Source organism: Saimiri boliviensis, chromosome 6 (genome assembly GCF_048565385.1).
Source record: "Saimiri boliviensis isolate mSaiBol1 chromosome 6, mSaiBol1.pri, whole genome shotgun sequence".
NCBI classification, from domain to species: domain Eukaryota; kingdom Metazoa; phylum Chordata; class Mammalia; order Primates; family Cebidae; genus Saimiri; species Saimiri boliviensis.
Window position 1 is genome coordinate 69880191 of NC_133454.1, and position 17479 is coordinate 69897669.

The 17479-nt window shown below is 45.0% G+C and overlaps 1 protein-coding gene across 3 annotated transcripts in view; it reads right to left on the bottom strand.

Moving 5' to 3' along the window:
• UVRAG (UV radiation resistance associated) overlaps positions 1-15892 on the bottom strand; it is a 302584-nt gene extending 286692 nt beyond the window's left edge. For 2 of the 3 annotated variants that reach the window (XM_074400911.1, XM_010334331.3), the window contains exon 1: positions 15558-15892. In XM_074400911.1, the coding sequence (XP_074257012.1) occupies positions 15558-15674 (117 nt within the window). In that variant the 5' untranslated portion in view covers positions 15675-15892. The remainder of the gene's footprint in view (positions 1-15557) is intronic. The other variant, XM_003923486.4, reaches the window with a different exon arrangement.
• Between the last annotated feature and the right edge of the window lie 1587 nt (positions 15893-17479).

A 17479-nucleotide genomic window follows, 5' to 3' on the forward strand; every position in this document is an offset into this window, starting at 1 on the left:
ATAGTTAAGAAAGTCTTTCAATTGCACTGATCCTTACTGGATACCTTAAAGAAGAGAAGAATGTCATTGAGAAAAGTGGTATTGCCTTCATTCACTAAAATGTTAATGCCCAGGTATACACGAGAAGCAGCTTTCTAATTTTTTAGTTTTTGGATAGTTATACAATATCAAAAATGCAGCAATTCTGCAGTTAAGAAATTCTGCAATTTAGCCGGGTACAGTGGCACACATCTACAGTCCCAGCTATTCCAGAGGCTAAGGCAGAATAATCCATTTGAACCCAGGAGTTTGAGGTTGTAGTGCATTACCTGTGAATAGCCACTACACTTCAGCCTAACCCTGAACAATATAATGAGACCCAGTGTCTCGAAAAAAGAAATTCTGTAACTCTACAGTGTCTTCATCTAATAATCAGACTGGCCAGGGACTGTGGCTCATGCCTATAGTCCCAACACTTTGGGAGGCCAAGGTGGGTGGATTGCTTGAGCTCAGGAATTTGAGACCAGCCTGGGCAATATGGCAAAACCCTATCTCTACCAAAAAAAAAAAAGTACAAAATTAGCCAGGTATGGTGGCATGCACCTGTAGTCCTGGCAGCAAAACCCTGTCTCTACACCTGTCTCTACCAAAAAACAAAAACAAAAACAAAAACAAAACAAAACAAAACAAACAAACAAACAAACAAAACAAAACAAACAAACAAACAAACAAACAAAAAATATATATATATATGACTTTTGCCATGTTGGGCAGGCTAGTCTCCAATAAAATATATATTATAATTTAGATAGACAGATAGAGATAGAGATATATAAGCCAGGCATGGTGGTGCATGCCTGTGGTCTCAGCTACTCAGGAGGCTAAGGTGGGAGGATCACCTAAGCCCAGGGAAGTCAAGATTGCAGGTGAGCCATGATTGTGCCACTGCATTCCAGCCTGGGCAATCTTGTCTGAGACAATTAATTAATCATCAGCAGCATCATTATCATCATCAGACTGGTGTGGTTTTTTTTTTTTTAAGAGATAGGGGTCTCACTATGTTGCCTAGGCTGGAATCAAACTCCTGGCCTCAAGCAATCCTCCTGCCTCAGTCTCCCAGGTAGGCTAGGATTACAGGTGTATAGCACCACGCCCAATTTATACTGATGTTTTTGATAGAAGTGTATGACTATCACCAGTCAACCAATCACTCCAGAGCACCTAGGCAGCTACTCTTTATTTTTATATTTATATTAAACATCTGCCTTGTAGAATAAATTACAATAAGTCAATTCATGAAAACAAGTCTGAAATACCTAATACATATATAAATCTATAATGGTACCAATTCTATCCTGTAATGAGTATAGTGCTTTAAAATCCCCAAGACCTGTAACAAGCACCGCACAGCCTACCTGCCTACCTTGCTTCATAATCTATTTTCAGAACAAAAAACCAGAAAGCTTTCTTCATGTTCCTGCTTCTCATGGATGCCTAGATATTAATGTTTTAGTGGATTAAAGCAATACTGATTTCCTTGAGGACAATCTTATTTTCATTAAAATGAGACAACGTTAAAAAAAAAAAGGCTTTTCAAAATCCAAGACTATTTTTATTTCGTATTGTTTAAAAGTTTAGTTTTCTGGATTAGCTCTCATACAAAAGAATGACTGGAATTGAGGAAGGAAATAATTCATATCCCCTGAAAGACATAAGTAGGTTGGCAAACACATACTTACAGTTCCAAAACCTGTGCCCAACAATTCAAAGAAGGCACTTTAAAAGTATCAAATAAATGGCTCTCAGTTTTTCCTATTCCTCATTCAGAATTAGTTATTTTTTGTTGCTGTTTTTTGTTGTTTTTTTTTTTTTTTTTTTAGAGTTTCACTCTTGCCACCCAGGCTGGAGTGCAATGGCACAATCTCGGCTCACTGCAACCTCTGTCTCCTAGGTTCAAGCAATTCTCCTGCCTCAGCCTCCCAAGTAGCTGAGATTACAGGCACCTGCCACCACGCCCAGCTAATTTTTTATATTTTTAGTAGAGATGGGGTTTTGCCATGTTGGGCAGGCTGGTGTCAAACTCCTGACCTCAGGTGATCCATCTGCCTCGGCCTCCCAAAGTTCTGGGATTACAGGCATGAGTCACTGCGCCCAGCCCAGAATTAGTTTTAACATAGGCTAACGTGAACACATGAATTACTTGTATTCAGTGTTAAACCCTTAGTCACAAAAGGTAGTCATGTTAAATAGTATAAAGTTTTTCCTGGAAAAAAAAAAAAAAAAGCCTGGGCGTGGTGGCTTAAGCCTGTAATCCCAGCACTTTGGGAGGCTGAGGCGGGTGGATCACGAGGTCAAGAGATCGAGACCATCCTGGTCAACATGGTGAAACCCCGTCTCTACTAAAAAATACAAAAAATTAAGGCCGGGTGCGGTGGCTCAAGCCTGTAATCCCAGCACTTTGGGAGGCCGAGGCGGGTGGATCACGAGGTCAAGAGATCGAGACCATCCTGGTCAACATGGTGAAACCCCGTCTCTACTAAAAATACAAAAAATTAGCTGGGCATGGTGGCGCGTGCCTGTAGTCCCAGCTACTCAGGAGGCTGAGGCAGGAGAATTGCCTGAACCCAGGAGGTGGTGGAGGTTGCAGTGAGCAGAGATCATGCCATTGCACTCCAGCCTGGGTAACAAGAGCGAAACTTCATCTCAAAAAAAAACGTAAGCCTGATTCTCATGTTTACTTTTATGATTTACCAAGTCTGATTCTCACTTTTATGTTTTCCCTCTTTTCTTTCCCAGGAGTCTGTTGAAAAAGCCAAAGGTTGCCACTAGTTTCAGCTTCCTGGTATTCCTCATTATTTTCAAAAACATCTGACTGCATTTTTTGGACACTATAAAAACCACAGTAGGAAAAAATTTCAGCTGTTTCAATGGACCAACAAAGTGAGAATCCAAAGTAGTAAGTTCTGATGCTCAACTTCAGCATTATCTGTCTTGGCCTCTTAATAAACACACTCTACCAGCATTTTCACAAAGAATGGGTAAGTAAAACGCATAATAACATTACCACTAAATAGGGTCTACAGCAATCAACACCAAGTATTATACAGAATAAAACCCTTGCCATCAAAAAACCCACAATCACCAGATGGTTACTCTTTCAGAAACTTAAAGAGGTAGAGAACAGGCCGGGCGCGGTGGCTCAAGCCTGTAATCCCAGCACTTTGGGAGGCCGAGGCGGGTGGATCACGAGGTCGAGAGATCAAGACCATCCTGGTCAATATGGTGAAACCCCGTCTCTACTAAAAGTGCAAAAAATTAGCTGGGCATGGTGGCACGTGCCTGTAATCCCAGCTACTCAGGAGGCTGAGGCAGGAGAATTGCCTGAGCCCAGGAGGCGGAGGTTGCGGTGAGCCGAGATCGCGCCATTGCACTCCAGCCTGGGTAACAAGGGCGAAACTCCGTCTCAAAAAAAAAAAAAAAAGAGGTAGAGAACAGAAGTTCTTAAGCAGACTATTCAAAAAAAAAAAAAAAGATAGGCATGGTAAGTACTCAGGGACAAAACAGGAAGACTGGCCATTTAAAGGAACATTCCAAAGTTTCACTCTAATTCACACCATAAAAGGGAGGTGGTGGGTAGATTCTGAGTGTTCTGCCCTTAAAGAGAACTTTAAAATACAGTCTCTCCTCTGTTTCAATTCTAGCCTAAAATACCCAAAGCTGTGAGGCTAATGTACCAAAGCACTGAGTGAAGTTTAAGAAACAAGTTCTCTGCCAGGCGTGGTGGCTCACGCCTGTAATCCCAACACTTTTGGAGGCCGAGGCAAGCGGATCACCTAAGGTCAGGAGTTCGAGACCAGCCTGGCCAATGTGGTAAATCCCCATCTCTACCAAAATTACAAAAATTAGCTGAGCATGCTGGCAGGCACCTGTAATCCTAGCTACTAGGAAGCCGAGGCAGAAGAATCGCTTAAACTCAGGAGGCGGAGGTTGCAGTGAGCTGAGATCATGCCATTGCATTACAGCCTGGGTGACAAGAACAAAACTCCACCTCAAAAAAAAAAAAAAAAAAAAAAAAAGAAACAAGTTCTCAACGAACCCAGCCAAGCACAGTGGAACTGTTCACAAACCCAGGTTCTGTTTATTTATCTGCCACAAGCAGGAACAAGACACAACACAGATCTGTAAACTAATGCTCTTTGCTAAATCCTTGAGGGCAAGAATAAACAGATAGACCAAGTCTATCTGTTTCACCTCAAAAGGCTTCAGGTTTTACATCTGTAAAATTCTATGATTCAAAATTTATGTTTCCATCTTAAAATAAGATGGAAAACAAGGTTATGTGACACTAATCAAGAAGGTATACTATGAATTGTAAAATTCCAATTTCAAGTTTCCATTATCCATGTACTCATCTACATTTATAATCTTTTTTTTTTTTTTTTTTTTTTTTGAGACGGAGTTTCGCTCCTGTTACCCAGGCTGGAGTGCAATGGCGCAATCTCGGCTCACCGCAACCTCCGCCTCCTGGGTTCGAGCAATTCTCCTGCCTCAGCCTCCTGAGTAGCTGGGATTACAGGCACTTGCCACCATGCCCAGCTGATTTTTTGTATCTTTAGTAGAGACAGGGTTTCACCATGTTAACCAGGATGGTCTCGATCTCTTGACCTCGTGATCCACCTGCCTCAGCCTCCCAAAGTGCTGGGATTACAGGCTTGAGCCACCGCACCCGGCCTACATTTATAATCTAAAGAAGCAACTAGCCGGGCGCGGTGGCTCAAGCCTGTAATCCCAGCACTTTGGGAGGCTGAGGCGGGTGGATCACGAGGTCAAGAGATCGAGACCATCCTGGTCAACATGGTGAAACCCCGTCTCGACTAAAAATACAAAAAATTAGCTGGGCGTGGTGGCGCGTGCCTGTAATCCCAGCTACTCAGGAGGCTGAGGCAGGAGAATTGCCTGAGCCCAGGAGGCGGAGGTTGCGGTGAGCCGAGATAGCGCCATTGCACTCCAGCCTGGGTAACAAGAGCGAAACTCCGTCTCAAAAAAAAAAAAAAAAAAAAAAAGAAGCAACTACTAAAATACTGTACAAGGCATTGAAAAAATTTAACAATATAAGACATTACTTATGTCATTAAACCTAAAACAAACCATAAAACCTAAAATGTGGCCGGGCGCAGTGGCTCACGCCTGTAATCCTAGCACTTTGGGAAGCCGAAGTGAGGGTATCACCTGAGGTTAGGAGTTTGAGACCAGCCTGACCAACATGGTGAAACCCCGTCTCTACTAAAAACACAAAAATTAGCCAGGTGTGGTAGCAGGCACCTGTAGTCCCGGCTACTCAGGAGGCTGAGGCAGGAGAATTGTTTGAACCCAGGAGGCGGAAGTTGCAATGAGCTGAGGTCGTGCCACTGCACTCCAGCCCGGTGCCTGGCAACAGAGCGAGACTCGTCTCAAAAAAAAAAAAAAAACTAAAATGTTTCAACCTCTCTCTTAAGAGAGATATCTTTAATTTTTCTAAAACACTTTTAGTTTGTAGCTATACACAATCCAGTACGTTACAAATGACAAATTTCTTTTTCTCCCCAGGAGTAACATGTCTGACAGGTAAAAAATACACAACTTATCAAAAATACACATTTGGAAACTATGAAAATCTAATTTTTTTTCATTCTACCATACACTTCACTTCAGGCCCAACTTAGTAGTTTCAATTCGGCTTGTGCTCTATTTCTAGTCAATTTCATTGCTGAATTTTCCACCACAAAAAATTGTGATCTGTGGAGAAATTTTAAAGTAAACACTATATAAACATAACTTTTCCTTTCAAAAGAAAACTCATTTTCACAGGAAAAAGAGAAACAAACAGAAAAGAACATAAATTCCTAATAACACGTTGTCACATAAAAATAATGATTTCAGGATGCTGATATCAAGTTTCTGAAGCTTCCTCATATTGTTTTATTTAAGAGAGCCAAAGCAGCACAGAAATTGCCATCAATTTATTTTGTAGATACTCAATTATGCATTACATTTTTTCTTTGAGTTACAAAGGGCTTAATAAATATTTACAGAAGGAATAAATGCATACAGCATGGTACTACGTTGCGTGAGGCACACATTCCTGATAAGATCAACGGCCTTGCCAACAAAACTGATCTTTTTACATGATTAAATTAGATTAACAAAAGTAGAGTATCCAAATAAACATAAATATATGAAGGGAAAATATGTATCCTGTACTGAGAAATCAAACTTTAGATCTACTTTTCTGCTTCTACCATTTGTTTTTTGGTATGCGTTTCAATATCATTGAATCCAATCTTTCCCTCTTCTCTTTAGGCTGTAAAGTTCTTCGAGGGAAAGATTCATAAACAAAAAGACTGTACATGAGTTCCTACTAAATCATCAGCAGAGTGTCAGGCACAAGTGCTGAGGGAAATAAAAGATAAAGCCTGATGGTCCCAAATTTTGAGGTAATTAAAACTTTTCACCAGAACCCGGCAAAGAATAAGTCTCTAGGGCAAATAGGAAACACCTAGAATGTAGTCCCTATGTTGACAATCTGTGTGACTGTAAGTTACCAGCCAAGCTCAGTGGCTCATGCCTGTAATCCCAACACTTTGGGAGGCCAAGACGAGAGAACTGCTTGAAGCCAGGAGTTAGAGACCAGCCTGGGCAATATAGCAAGACCCTCCCTGTCGCTACAAAAATAAAAATGAAAATGAAAAAAATGAGCCAGGCATGGTGGTATGCACCTGTGGTCCCAGCTACTTGGGAAGCTAAGGCACATAACTTGAGCCCAGGAGCTGCAGGCTACAGTGAGCCATGATTTAATATCCCAAGCAGAAAAATTCCAAATAATTTATGCAGACACTCTACCCTCAAGAAGAGGGAGCACAAATCTCACTCAAGTGTGGACTACACATAGTGACTTCCTTCTGAAAAGGGGAGTGGGGAAAGAGTAACCTTACAGCAGAGAAACCTGACAAACACTACCTGTGGCACTGTAATTTATAATAATAAATACATACTTTGGTCTTCGTACAGAGTTCCTGGTGCAGAGCTCTTAAAACCCCTGTAATTCCCTGGAAGTCACAGGTGTGCTAGGAGAATCTTTTCATTTAATATTTGGTCTTTGAGCCCAGTTCCAGACACAACGCCTAGTCCCTCAGAATTTCCTAGGTGATAGGAACATCCTTTGTTCGAATGAGGCAATTCTTGGTGGGCTCCTAGAAAGAGGATGGTCACCAGAAAGACCAAGCCATGATCAGAAGCTTGGAATTTCAGCCCCATCCTCCAGGAAGCAGAAAGGGGCTAAAGACTGACTTAATAACTTATCATGCCTACAAGATGAAACCTCCATAGAAATCACAGAACTACAGCTTTTGGAGAGCTTCTGGGTTGCTGAACATGTGGAGGGTGGAGTGGCCATAAGAGGGCATGAAAGCTCTGGGCCATTTCCCCCATACTATTCCCTATGCGTATCTTCCATCTGGCTATTCATCTGTATCCTGTGTAATAGAGTTTATTTTAAAAAACAATAAATGCAAGCAAGGTGTTTTCTTGAGTTCTGTGAGCTGCTCTAGTAAATGATTGAGCCTAAGGAGGGGAACGCAGGAACTCCCAATTTATAGCTAGTTGGTCAGAAGTTCCAGAGACCTAGACTTATGACTGGCATCTGAAGTGGGGGACAGTTTCATGGGACTGTGCTTTTAACTTATGGAATATGGTATTAACTCTAAGGAGATCGTGGCAGAATTGAACTGAATCATAGGACACCACATTGGTGTTCACACAAGGATTGCTGGGTGTGTGGGGAAAAACCCATACACATCTAATGTCAGAAGGGTTATGTTGAGAGTATAACAGGAGAAAACAGCTAGTTTGCTTTTCCTATTATAATATGCTACCTTAGTTGGTGATGATAAAAGTATCAACAGTGATAAACTGGCCAGGTATGGTGGCTCACACCTGTGATCCCAGCACTTTGAGAGACCACGGTGGGTGGATCACTTGAGGTCAGGAGTTTGAGAACAGCCTGGCCAACATGGTGAAACCCCAGCTCTACTAAAAATACAAAAAATTAGCCAGGTGTGGTGGCAGCTGCCTGTAATCCCAGCTACTCAGGAGGCTGAGACAGAAGAATAGCTTGAACCCAAGAGGCTGAAGTTACAGTGAGCTGAGATTGCGCCATTGTACTCTAGACTGGGCAATAAGAGTGAAACATCTCAAAAAAACAACAACGACAACAGTGATAAATCATGTTAATAATATATACATAAAATATGATGAAAATGGCACTTTACCTCTAAGTCTTGCTCCCAAAACACCACCACCCCAGTCTAATCATAAGGAAAAACATCTATTCCAATAGAGTAGCACCCTAAAAAACATCTCACCAGTACTCAAACTGCCAAGGCCATCAAAAACAAGGAAAATCTGAGGAACTGCCACAACTAAGAGAAGACAAGAGATAGGACAACTAAATACAACATGGTATCCAGATTGGATCCTGGCACAGCAGAGCATCCGGTAAAAACTAAGGGTTGGCTGGGTGTGGTGGCTCATGCCTGCAATCTTTTGATCCCTTAAGCCCAAGAATTTGAGACGAGAGTGAGATTCATTTCTACAAAACATTTTCAGCCGGGCATGGTGGCTCACGCCTGTAATCCCAGCTCTTCGGGAGGCCAAGGCGGGCTGATCATGAGGTCAAGAGATCGAGACCATCCTGGCCAACATGATGAAACTGTCTCTACTACAAAAAAAAATACAAAAATTAGCTGGGTGTGGTGGTGTGCACCTGTAGTCCCAGCTACTTGGGAGGCTGAGGCAGCAGAATCACTTGAACCCGGGAGGCAGAGATTGCAGTAAACTGAGATTACACAACTGCACTATAGCTTGGCAACAGAGCAAGGCTCCATCTCAAACAAACAAACAAACAAAAAATTCAAATTAGTTGGGCATGGAGGCACATGCCTGTGTAGTTTCAGCTACTTGTGGGGGTGCTGAGGTAAGAGGATCACTTGAGCCCGGGAGGTCAAGGCTGCAGTGAGCCATGATCTTGCCACTGCACTTTAGCCTGGGCAACAGAGTGAGACCCTGTCTCAAATAAGCAAACAAAGGACCCAACAAGAGATGAATGAATAAACAAAATGTAGTATATACACACAACAGAATACCATCCACCTTAAGTGAAATTCTAACATACCCTACAATACGGATGAAACTTGAAAACATCACAAAGTGAAGTAAGCCAAACACAAAAGGACAAACAGTATATAATGCCACTTATATGCAGTACCCAGAGTAGTCAAATTCACAGAGACAGAAAGTAGAACAGAATTTATCAGGGGCTTGGGGGAGGCAAGAATGGGAGTTGTTTTGTGTTTGGGATGATGTAAACATTCTGGAAATACACAGTGATGATGGTTGTATAACATTAAGTATGTTTTTAATGCTACTATATTGTATAATTAAAAATTATTTAGGCCGGGCGCGGTGGCTCAAGCCTGTAATCCCAGCACTTTGGGAGGCCGAGGTGGGCGGATCGCAAGGTCAAGAGATCGAGACTATCCTGGCCAACATGGTGAAACCCCGTCTCTACTAAAAATACAAAAATTAGCTGGGCATGGTAGCGCGTGCCTGTAATCCCAGCTACTCAGGAGGCTGAGGCAGGAGAATTGCCTGAACCCAGGAGGCAGAGGTTGCGGTGAGCCGAGATCGCGCCATTGCACTCCAGCCTGGGTAACAAGAGCGAAACTCCGTCTCAAAAAAAAAAAAAAAGAAGTGAAACTAGTCGTAGAGTATATGGGAACTTTCTGTATTATCTTCTCAATTTTTCAATAAATCTAAAACTGTTCTGACTGGGCACAGTGGCTCACGTCTATAATCCCAACACTTTGAGAGGCCAAGGCAGGAGGATTTCTTGAGGCCAGGAGTTTGAGACCAGCCTGGGCTGGGCAACACAGCAAGCCCCCATCTCTACAAAAAAAAAAAAAAAATTTTAAATTAGCTGGGCGCCAGGCGTGGTGGCTCATGTCTGTAATCCTAGCACTTTGGGAGGCCGAGGTGGGTGGATTACCTGAGGTCAAGAGTTCAAGACCAGACTGGCCATCACGGTGAAACCCCATCTTGAAAAAAAAAAAATTAGCTGGGCATGGCGGTACATGCCTATAGTCCTAGATACTAGGGAAGGCTGAGGCAAGATAATCACTTAAGCCCAGGAGGTTGAGGCCTCAGTGAGCCAATGATCACACCACTGTACTCCAGGCTGAGCAACAGAACAAGACCTTGTCTCTAAAAAAAATAAAAATTAAATTTAAAAAGTAGAAATACTTTTTTTTCAAGAGAGAGTTTCACTCTTACAGCCCAGGTTGGAGTGCAATGACGCCGTCTCAGCTCACTGCAACCTCCACCTCAGGGTTCAAGCGATTCTCCTGCCTCAGCCTCCGGAATAACTGGAATTAGAGGCACCTGCCATCATATCTGGCTAATTTTTGTATTTTTAGTAGAGATGGGGTTTCACCATGTTGGCCAGGCTGGTCTCAAACTCCTGACCTCAGGTGATCCACCTGCCTTGGCCTCCCAAAGTGCTGGTATTACAGGCATAAGCCACCATGCTTGGCCAAAAATAGAAAAAAAAAAAATAGTTTCTTTGTGGGCTAGGCACGGTGGTTCACGCCTGTAGTCCCAGCACTTTGGGAGGCCAAGGTAGATGGATCACCTGAGGCCAGGAGTTCAAGACCAGTCAGTCAACATGGCGAAACCCGATCTCTACTAAAAATACAAAAATTACCTGGGCAAGGTGGTGCACACCTGTGGTCCCAGCTGCCCGGAAGGCTGAGGCGGGACGATCACTTGAACCCGGAGGAGCAGGTTGCAGTGAGCAGAGATCATACTACCTCATTCCAGCCTGGGTGACAGAGTAAGACTGTCTCAAAAATCAAAAACAAAGAAAATGTGTGACTAGTTCTTGCTTAAATTACAATAAAGTAAGATCACATAGAAGCAAAAGGAGACAAAATTAAGTAACAGTCCCAGCCGACACAGTCAAGGAGCTGATATGGATTATAATTAGTACTCATATATGGAAAAGTTCAGGAGTTTGCAGTATTAACTTTTTAAGCACTGCAGCCACTTCTAGAATCAACAGAACTTAATGAAGATTGGAATAAATGAGTCAATAATAACAAAAATACTCTCTATCCTAAAATGAAAATAACCTTAAAAGGTGGTTCTCAGCTAGGGGTAATTTTGCCCCCTAAGAAACATTTGGCCATGTCCGAACTTATTTTTTACTGTCAGGACTGGGGAGGTGCTTCTGATATCTCGGGATGTGGCTAAACATGTAATAGCCCACCTTCACTCCAAAATGTCAACAGTACCAAGGCTGACAAACCCCATCTTAGAAGAGGGCTGGGAACCACTCAATCTATGCTTTGAGACAAATTTATCATAGAAATCCTAAACCAACAGAGCTTGTTTATTTGTTTAGAAATATTGACACCTTGCCGGCCGGGCGCGGTGGCTCAAGCTCGTAATCCCAGCACTTTGGGAGGCCGAGGCGGGTGGATCACGAGGTCGAGAGATCGAGACCATCCTGGTCAACTTGGTGAAACCCCGTCTCTACTAAAAATACAAAAAATTAGCTGGGCATGGTGGCACGTGCCTGTAATCCCAGCTACTCAGGAGGCTGAGGCAGGAGAATTGCCTGAACCCAGGAGGCGGAGGTTGCGGTGAGCCGAGATCGCGCCATTGCACTCCAGCCTGGGTAACAAGAGTGAAACTCCGTCTCAAAAAAAAAAAAAAAAAGAAATATTGACACCTTGCCAACCAGTATGGGATGCATTAAAGTGTATGGTTTTGAAAGTATTATTTAAAGGAAAGGTAACAACTGGCATTCCAATTTATCTAAACCTTTGAAATTTTGTAAAAGCAAAAAAAAAAGACAACAAAAGAATGCTAGCCGGGCGCGATGGCTCAAGCCTGTAATCCCAGCACTTTGGGAGGCTGAGGCGGGTGGATCATGAGGTCAAGAGATCGAGACCATCCTGGTCAACATGGTGAAACCCCGTCTCTACTAAAGATACAAAAAAAAATTAGCTGGGCATGGTGGCGCGTGCCTGTAATCCCAGCTACTCAGGAGGCTGAGGCAGGAGAATTGCCTGAACCCAGGAGGCGGAGGTTGCGGTGAGCCGAGATCGCGCCATTGCACTCCAGCCTGGGTAACAAGAGCGAAACTCCGTCTCAAAAAAAAAAAAAGAATGCTAAAAAAAACTAGACACACAAGGGCCGGGCACGGTGGCTTAAGCCTGTAATCCCAGCACTTTGGGAGGCCGAGGCGGGTGGATCACGAGGTCAAGAGATCGAGACCATCCTGGTCAACTTGGTGAAACCCCGTCTCTACTAAAAATACAAAAAATTAGCTGGGCATGATGGCGCGTGCCTGTAATCCCAGCTATTCAGGAGGCTGAGGCAGGAGAATTGCCTGAACCCAGGAGGCGGAGGTTGCGGTGAGCCGAGATCGCGCCATTGCACTCCAGCCTGGATAACAAGAGCGAAACTCCGTCTCAAAAAAAAAAAAAAACAAAAACAAAAACAAAAAACTAGACACACATAGATACTCCATGACTGACTATCACAAACAATACTGAGTAAAAGAAACCAGACACAAAATAACACATTTTGCACAATTCTATTTATATAAAGCTCAAGAACAGGTACAAACTGATCTTTTATGTTAGAAGTCAGAAAAGTGGTTCCTTTAGAGAAAAAGGAAAAGTAGAGATGGGAGAGAACATAAGGAGGACTTCCAGGATGTTAATAATTGTGTTTTTTTTTTTTTTTTTTTTGACACAGTCTCACTCTGTCGCCCAGGCTGGTGTGCAGTGGCACAATCTCGGGTCACTGCAACCTCTGCCTTCTGGGTTCAAGTGATTCTGCTTCAGCCTCCCTAGTAGCTAGGACTACAAATATGTGCCACCACATCTGGCTTTTTTCGTTTGTTTGTTTGTATTTTTAGTAGAGACGGAGTATTACAGGCGTGAGCCACTGCGTCCAGCCAAAATTTTGTTATTTCTTAATCTGGGTAGTACTTACGTAACTGTTCACTTGGTGACAATTCATCAAATGAATACTAATAATCTGTGTACTTTACACAGATAAAACTTAAACAAATTTTTTTTTTTTTTTTTTTTTGAGACGGAGTTTCGCTCGTTACCCAGACTGGAGTGCAATGGCGCGATCTCGGCTCACCGCAACCTCCGCTTCCTGGGTTCAGGCAATTCTCCTGCCTCAGCCTCCTTAGTAGCTGGGATTACAGGCACGAGCCATCATGCCCAGCTAATTTTTTGTATTTTTAGTAGAGACGGGGTTTCACCAAGTTGACCAGGATGGTCTCAATCTCTTGACCTCGTGATCCACCTGCCTCAGCCTCCCAGGGTGCTGGGATTACAGGCATGAGCCACCGCGCCTGGCTCAACAAAATTGTATATATATTATTTATACACTAAAAACCGGAGCACTTTGACTCCAAAAGCTAAATTAATGTCAACTGCAAAAGTAAAAGTGCTTTGTTATGTAGGCTGCCTTCCAAGAATTCAAGGATGACACCCCCAGGAAGCTGTAAATAGCACACTCAGCACTCAAATAGCATTCAGCTGTACACTTAAGCCACTATATATCCATTGGCACCAATCCAAAAATTTGCCAAACACTAACAAATGAGGCTGAAATTATTCCATGAACTGTTTGCATCAGTTTTCCCAGTGTTCAACTGTTAACTATTATCAAAGAACAGACTCTATGAAGTAAATGAAGCTTTCTCTTTCTTAATCCCACATGCTCTCAAAGCTCCCCCAAACTAAACACTTCTTGGCCCCTGAACTCCTTAGGACTTCTCCAGGCTGTTAACGATGCTCCTTATTCCCTCTCCCTGTATCCACCCTCACACTTTACCTCCCACACACACACAAAACCTACACTAATGCTCACTGCAGAACGAGTCTCCCCAGCCAGACTTCTACCCTCTCCCAGTGTCACAATACAATCCAAATCCCCACTACCCTCAAGCTCCTACTATTCAGAAATTCCCTGCCCAATAACATCACAAAACCAGGGCACATGGTATCTTTTCAATCCTCTTCGGTAGTAGTAACACAAAAAGCCGTTGCTTCTGCAAGCTCTTCTGCCTGCCTACTCAACGGCAACCACTGTGGTTATTATCTCCAACTGTTCCCTTTAGCCCCCGCCTCCTTTACTGCATTCAAATCCATTTCACTTTTCAACCACTCTCTCCCCACAGCCTCTCCCTTCTTCTTTATGAATCCTTCCTCAGTCCCAATGGCAGCTTACGGAAAGTTGGAGGGGTGTTCTGAAGGAGCTTGCTCTGTCCTGTGTAAAGGTGGTGGAGGAAGGCTGCCGAAGTCTCAAGCACGTGCGTGGCTGCAGAGTCAAACACTGGATTCTGCAACCCAGCCCCACCACTTACTAACTGGAAGGCTCTGGGCAAGGCTCAGTGTCCTCAAGTGCGACATGGAGGTAGTAAAAACAGCTAACTCACTGAGTTGTGGGAATTCAGTCAAATAATGGTCACTGAGCCCTCTGCACAAGTCTAACACTGTAAGCTGTCAATAAATGGCAGTTTCTCCTAGGTCCTCTTCTTGGAAGGACGAATAAACAGAGAGAGGGAAAGGTACGTTCTTTAGGTCTCTTTAATGCTAAGATTCCTACAAAATCTCCCCTTGGAGGTACAGAGGGAAGGCCACGGATAGAAGGAGGGAAGTACTCTACAGATATGTGAGTGAAACAAAGAGTTTTGTCAGATCACCAAAATCAGTGTTTCCCCTTCTTATCTCCCGGCAAGGTAGAGCCAAGAAGTCCCCAACATCTTTCCCAAAGTCTGAGGGAACACATGAATATATACATCAAATCCTCCTTCCACAGAGACTCCCTGGAGGGAATGAAGTAGGAAAGAGTCCTCCTCATTATTAACAGGCGTTCCTTGGGACTCGGAGAATTAGGAAGTCTCAAACACATTTGTCTAAAGAGGCTGAACACTTAATTATCAGGGAAGATTAAAAAGCAAATGGTAGAAACCCCAAAGTCTCTTTCAGGACTCTCACACGACAGTATAAACTGGTTTCTCCGTAAGAGGGGATGGCCAGGTGGGGAAAGAAAGGGAAGTGCTTTCGCCATGGCCCTTGGGACACAGGGGCTTTCCCAGGTCCGTTGCAGGGGGGACGACGAGGGGGAGGGTCTGCTCAAGGGAATCCCCGGCTCTAAGTGTGGGGAAAAGCGGCCTCGGGCCGGGGCCCCAGGGACTTTCGATGGCTGGCTGCTAGTTTCCTCACAAGCCCATCTCCTGTAACGGGATTCTCCTAAGACTCTGGGATCTCCCGGAGGTTCGGCCATCACTGGACCCCTCCCCGCACACGATCTCCCGACAGCCTTCCTCAGTCCCGCGAGCCCTCCCGGTCCTTGCTCTGGGTGTCCCAGCTCGCGGGGTCAGCCCGGAGACAGCAGGCTCTCCACGCTGGCCTGCCAGGGTCCCTCCCGAGCGCCGCGAGCCGCGGGCTTACCTGCTGAGACGGCAGCTCCACATGCAGGGCCCGCGCTGCAGAACCGGGAGGCAGCGCCGCGGCTGGGCCCGGGGGTGGCGGGGGGACCTGGCCCCCGACCGACGCGGAGGCGCTCATCTCGATCCAGGGTCCGCCAAACGGCGGGGCGGGCGCTCCACCGGCATCGGCCGCCGCCTCCTACCCTCCACCCGCCGAGCCCCTGCAGCCTAGAAACCCGCCACCCAAGAGGCAGGACGGCTCCGTCCCAACACTGGCCGCCGCCGCTGCCGCCGCAGCTGGCTAAGGAAGAGCCATATTACCGCAGTGCAACCCCTCCACCCCGCCGAGACCCGGTGCGCTCATTGGCTTAGCTCTCAAGGGGGCGGTACCCAACGGTTAAAAAAAGGGACGTGCTATTGGGTAGAAGGCCTGTCCATCGCCAGCCGGACTGGATTAAGGGGCGGAGGGACTCGAGGATGGCCTCAATTGCGTCTGTCAAGCAAGAGTGAAACCTGGGGCGTTGCTTCTTTTTTTCCCAGTCTAATTGGTTCATTCACTACCAACGGGCAGAGTCTCCTGGTGGAGCCGGAAGGGCCATTGCACGAGGTCGCTGTCAATTGTCACTAAAGGGAAAGAAGGGTGGGGTCTTGATTAGGTAGAGCGCGCGCCTGGGCTCCGGTGTCACGTGCGGGAGGAGGGAGGTCACCTGATTAGGGAGTATCAGTCTTCTGAGCCACTTCCGCCTTTACTGGTTGCCGTGGTAACAGGCTGTGGAGGGCGGGGATCCGCTTGGAAGCCGGCTGGGTGGCAATCGCTTGTCTGCCGTGGCAGGGCCATGTGTAATCTTTTCCCGAGGCATTCTCATCGGCGTGCAGGGATTGAAAAGGAATGCTTTATGGTTCAGCAGAGAGCCACCACGCAGGATGCACTGGAACCTGAGAACCGTCGGGCGGTCGCACCAGCTCTTCCAAGACCAACTCCAACCCACAAGTACACGCCCCTTCCCGCACTCCTCTAACTAGTACGCTGAGCTAGCTACAAGGTGTGCCAGGCACCCAGGACGCCGATTCACCGCTTTGGGTGGGTTGCTTGTGCTGTTCCTAGAAAGCCTTTGCTACTTTTCTCCTCCTGACTTAATGTTTTCTTATCTATTAGTCTCAGCTGGGGCAGGAGTCCATTCTCCCAGAAGGCCTCTCTGAGCCTCTCTGGGACCTTAAGTTAGGAACCTTGACTCTACCATGATCTGGATTATTCTTTTTTTTTTTTTTTTTTTTTTTTTTTGACAGTGCCTCATTCTTTTGCCCTGGCTGGAGTGCAGTGGCACAATCAGGGATCACTGCAGACTCGACCTCCTGGGCTCAAGTGATCCTCACGCCATAGCCTCCCGAGTAGCTGGGAATACAGGCATATGCCACCAAGATCAACTAATTTTTAAATTTTTTGTAAAGATGGGGTCTGGCCATATTTCCCAGGCTAGTCTCAAACTCCCAGGCTCAAGCAATCGGCTCCGCCTCTGCCTCCCAAAGTGTTGGGATTACAGGCACAAGCCACTGGACCTGGCCACATTGTCTTTTAACACACACAAGCAGCCACCCTCCTTCACACACACACACAGACACACACACACACACACACACACACACACACAGAGTGAATTCCTCAAGCAAAGGGACCTTGTCTGGTTCATCTCTGCATCCCCAGTACCTGACAGAGAATCAGGAAATGGTTTTTGTGCAGTGAAGGCCCAGCTCAAATGCCACCTCTTCCATGAAGACTTCTGCAATCCACAATAATAGCATCTCCAGCAATTACTTCTATAATAAATAGCATGAGTCATTCTGCAGGATATTGATCTTCTTTTTTTTTTACCCCTAGACTGAATTTTTCCACCACCTGGCTGAACATAGCAGAAAGAACATAGTGTTTTAGAGTCAGACACGATA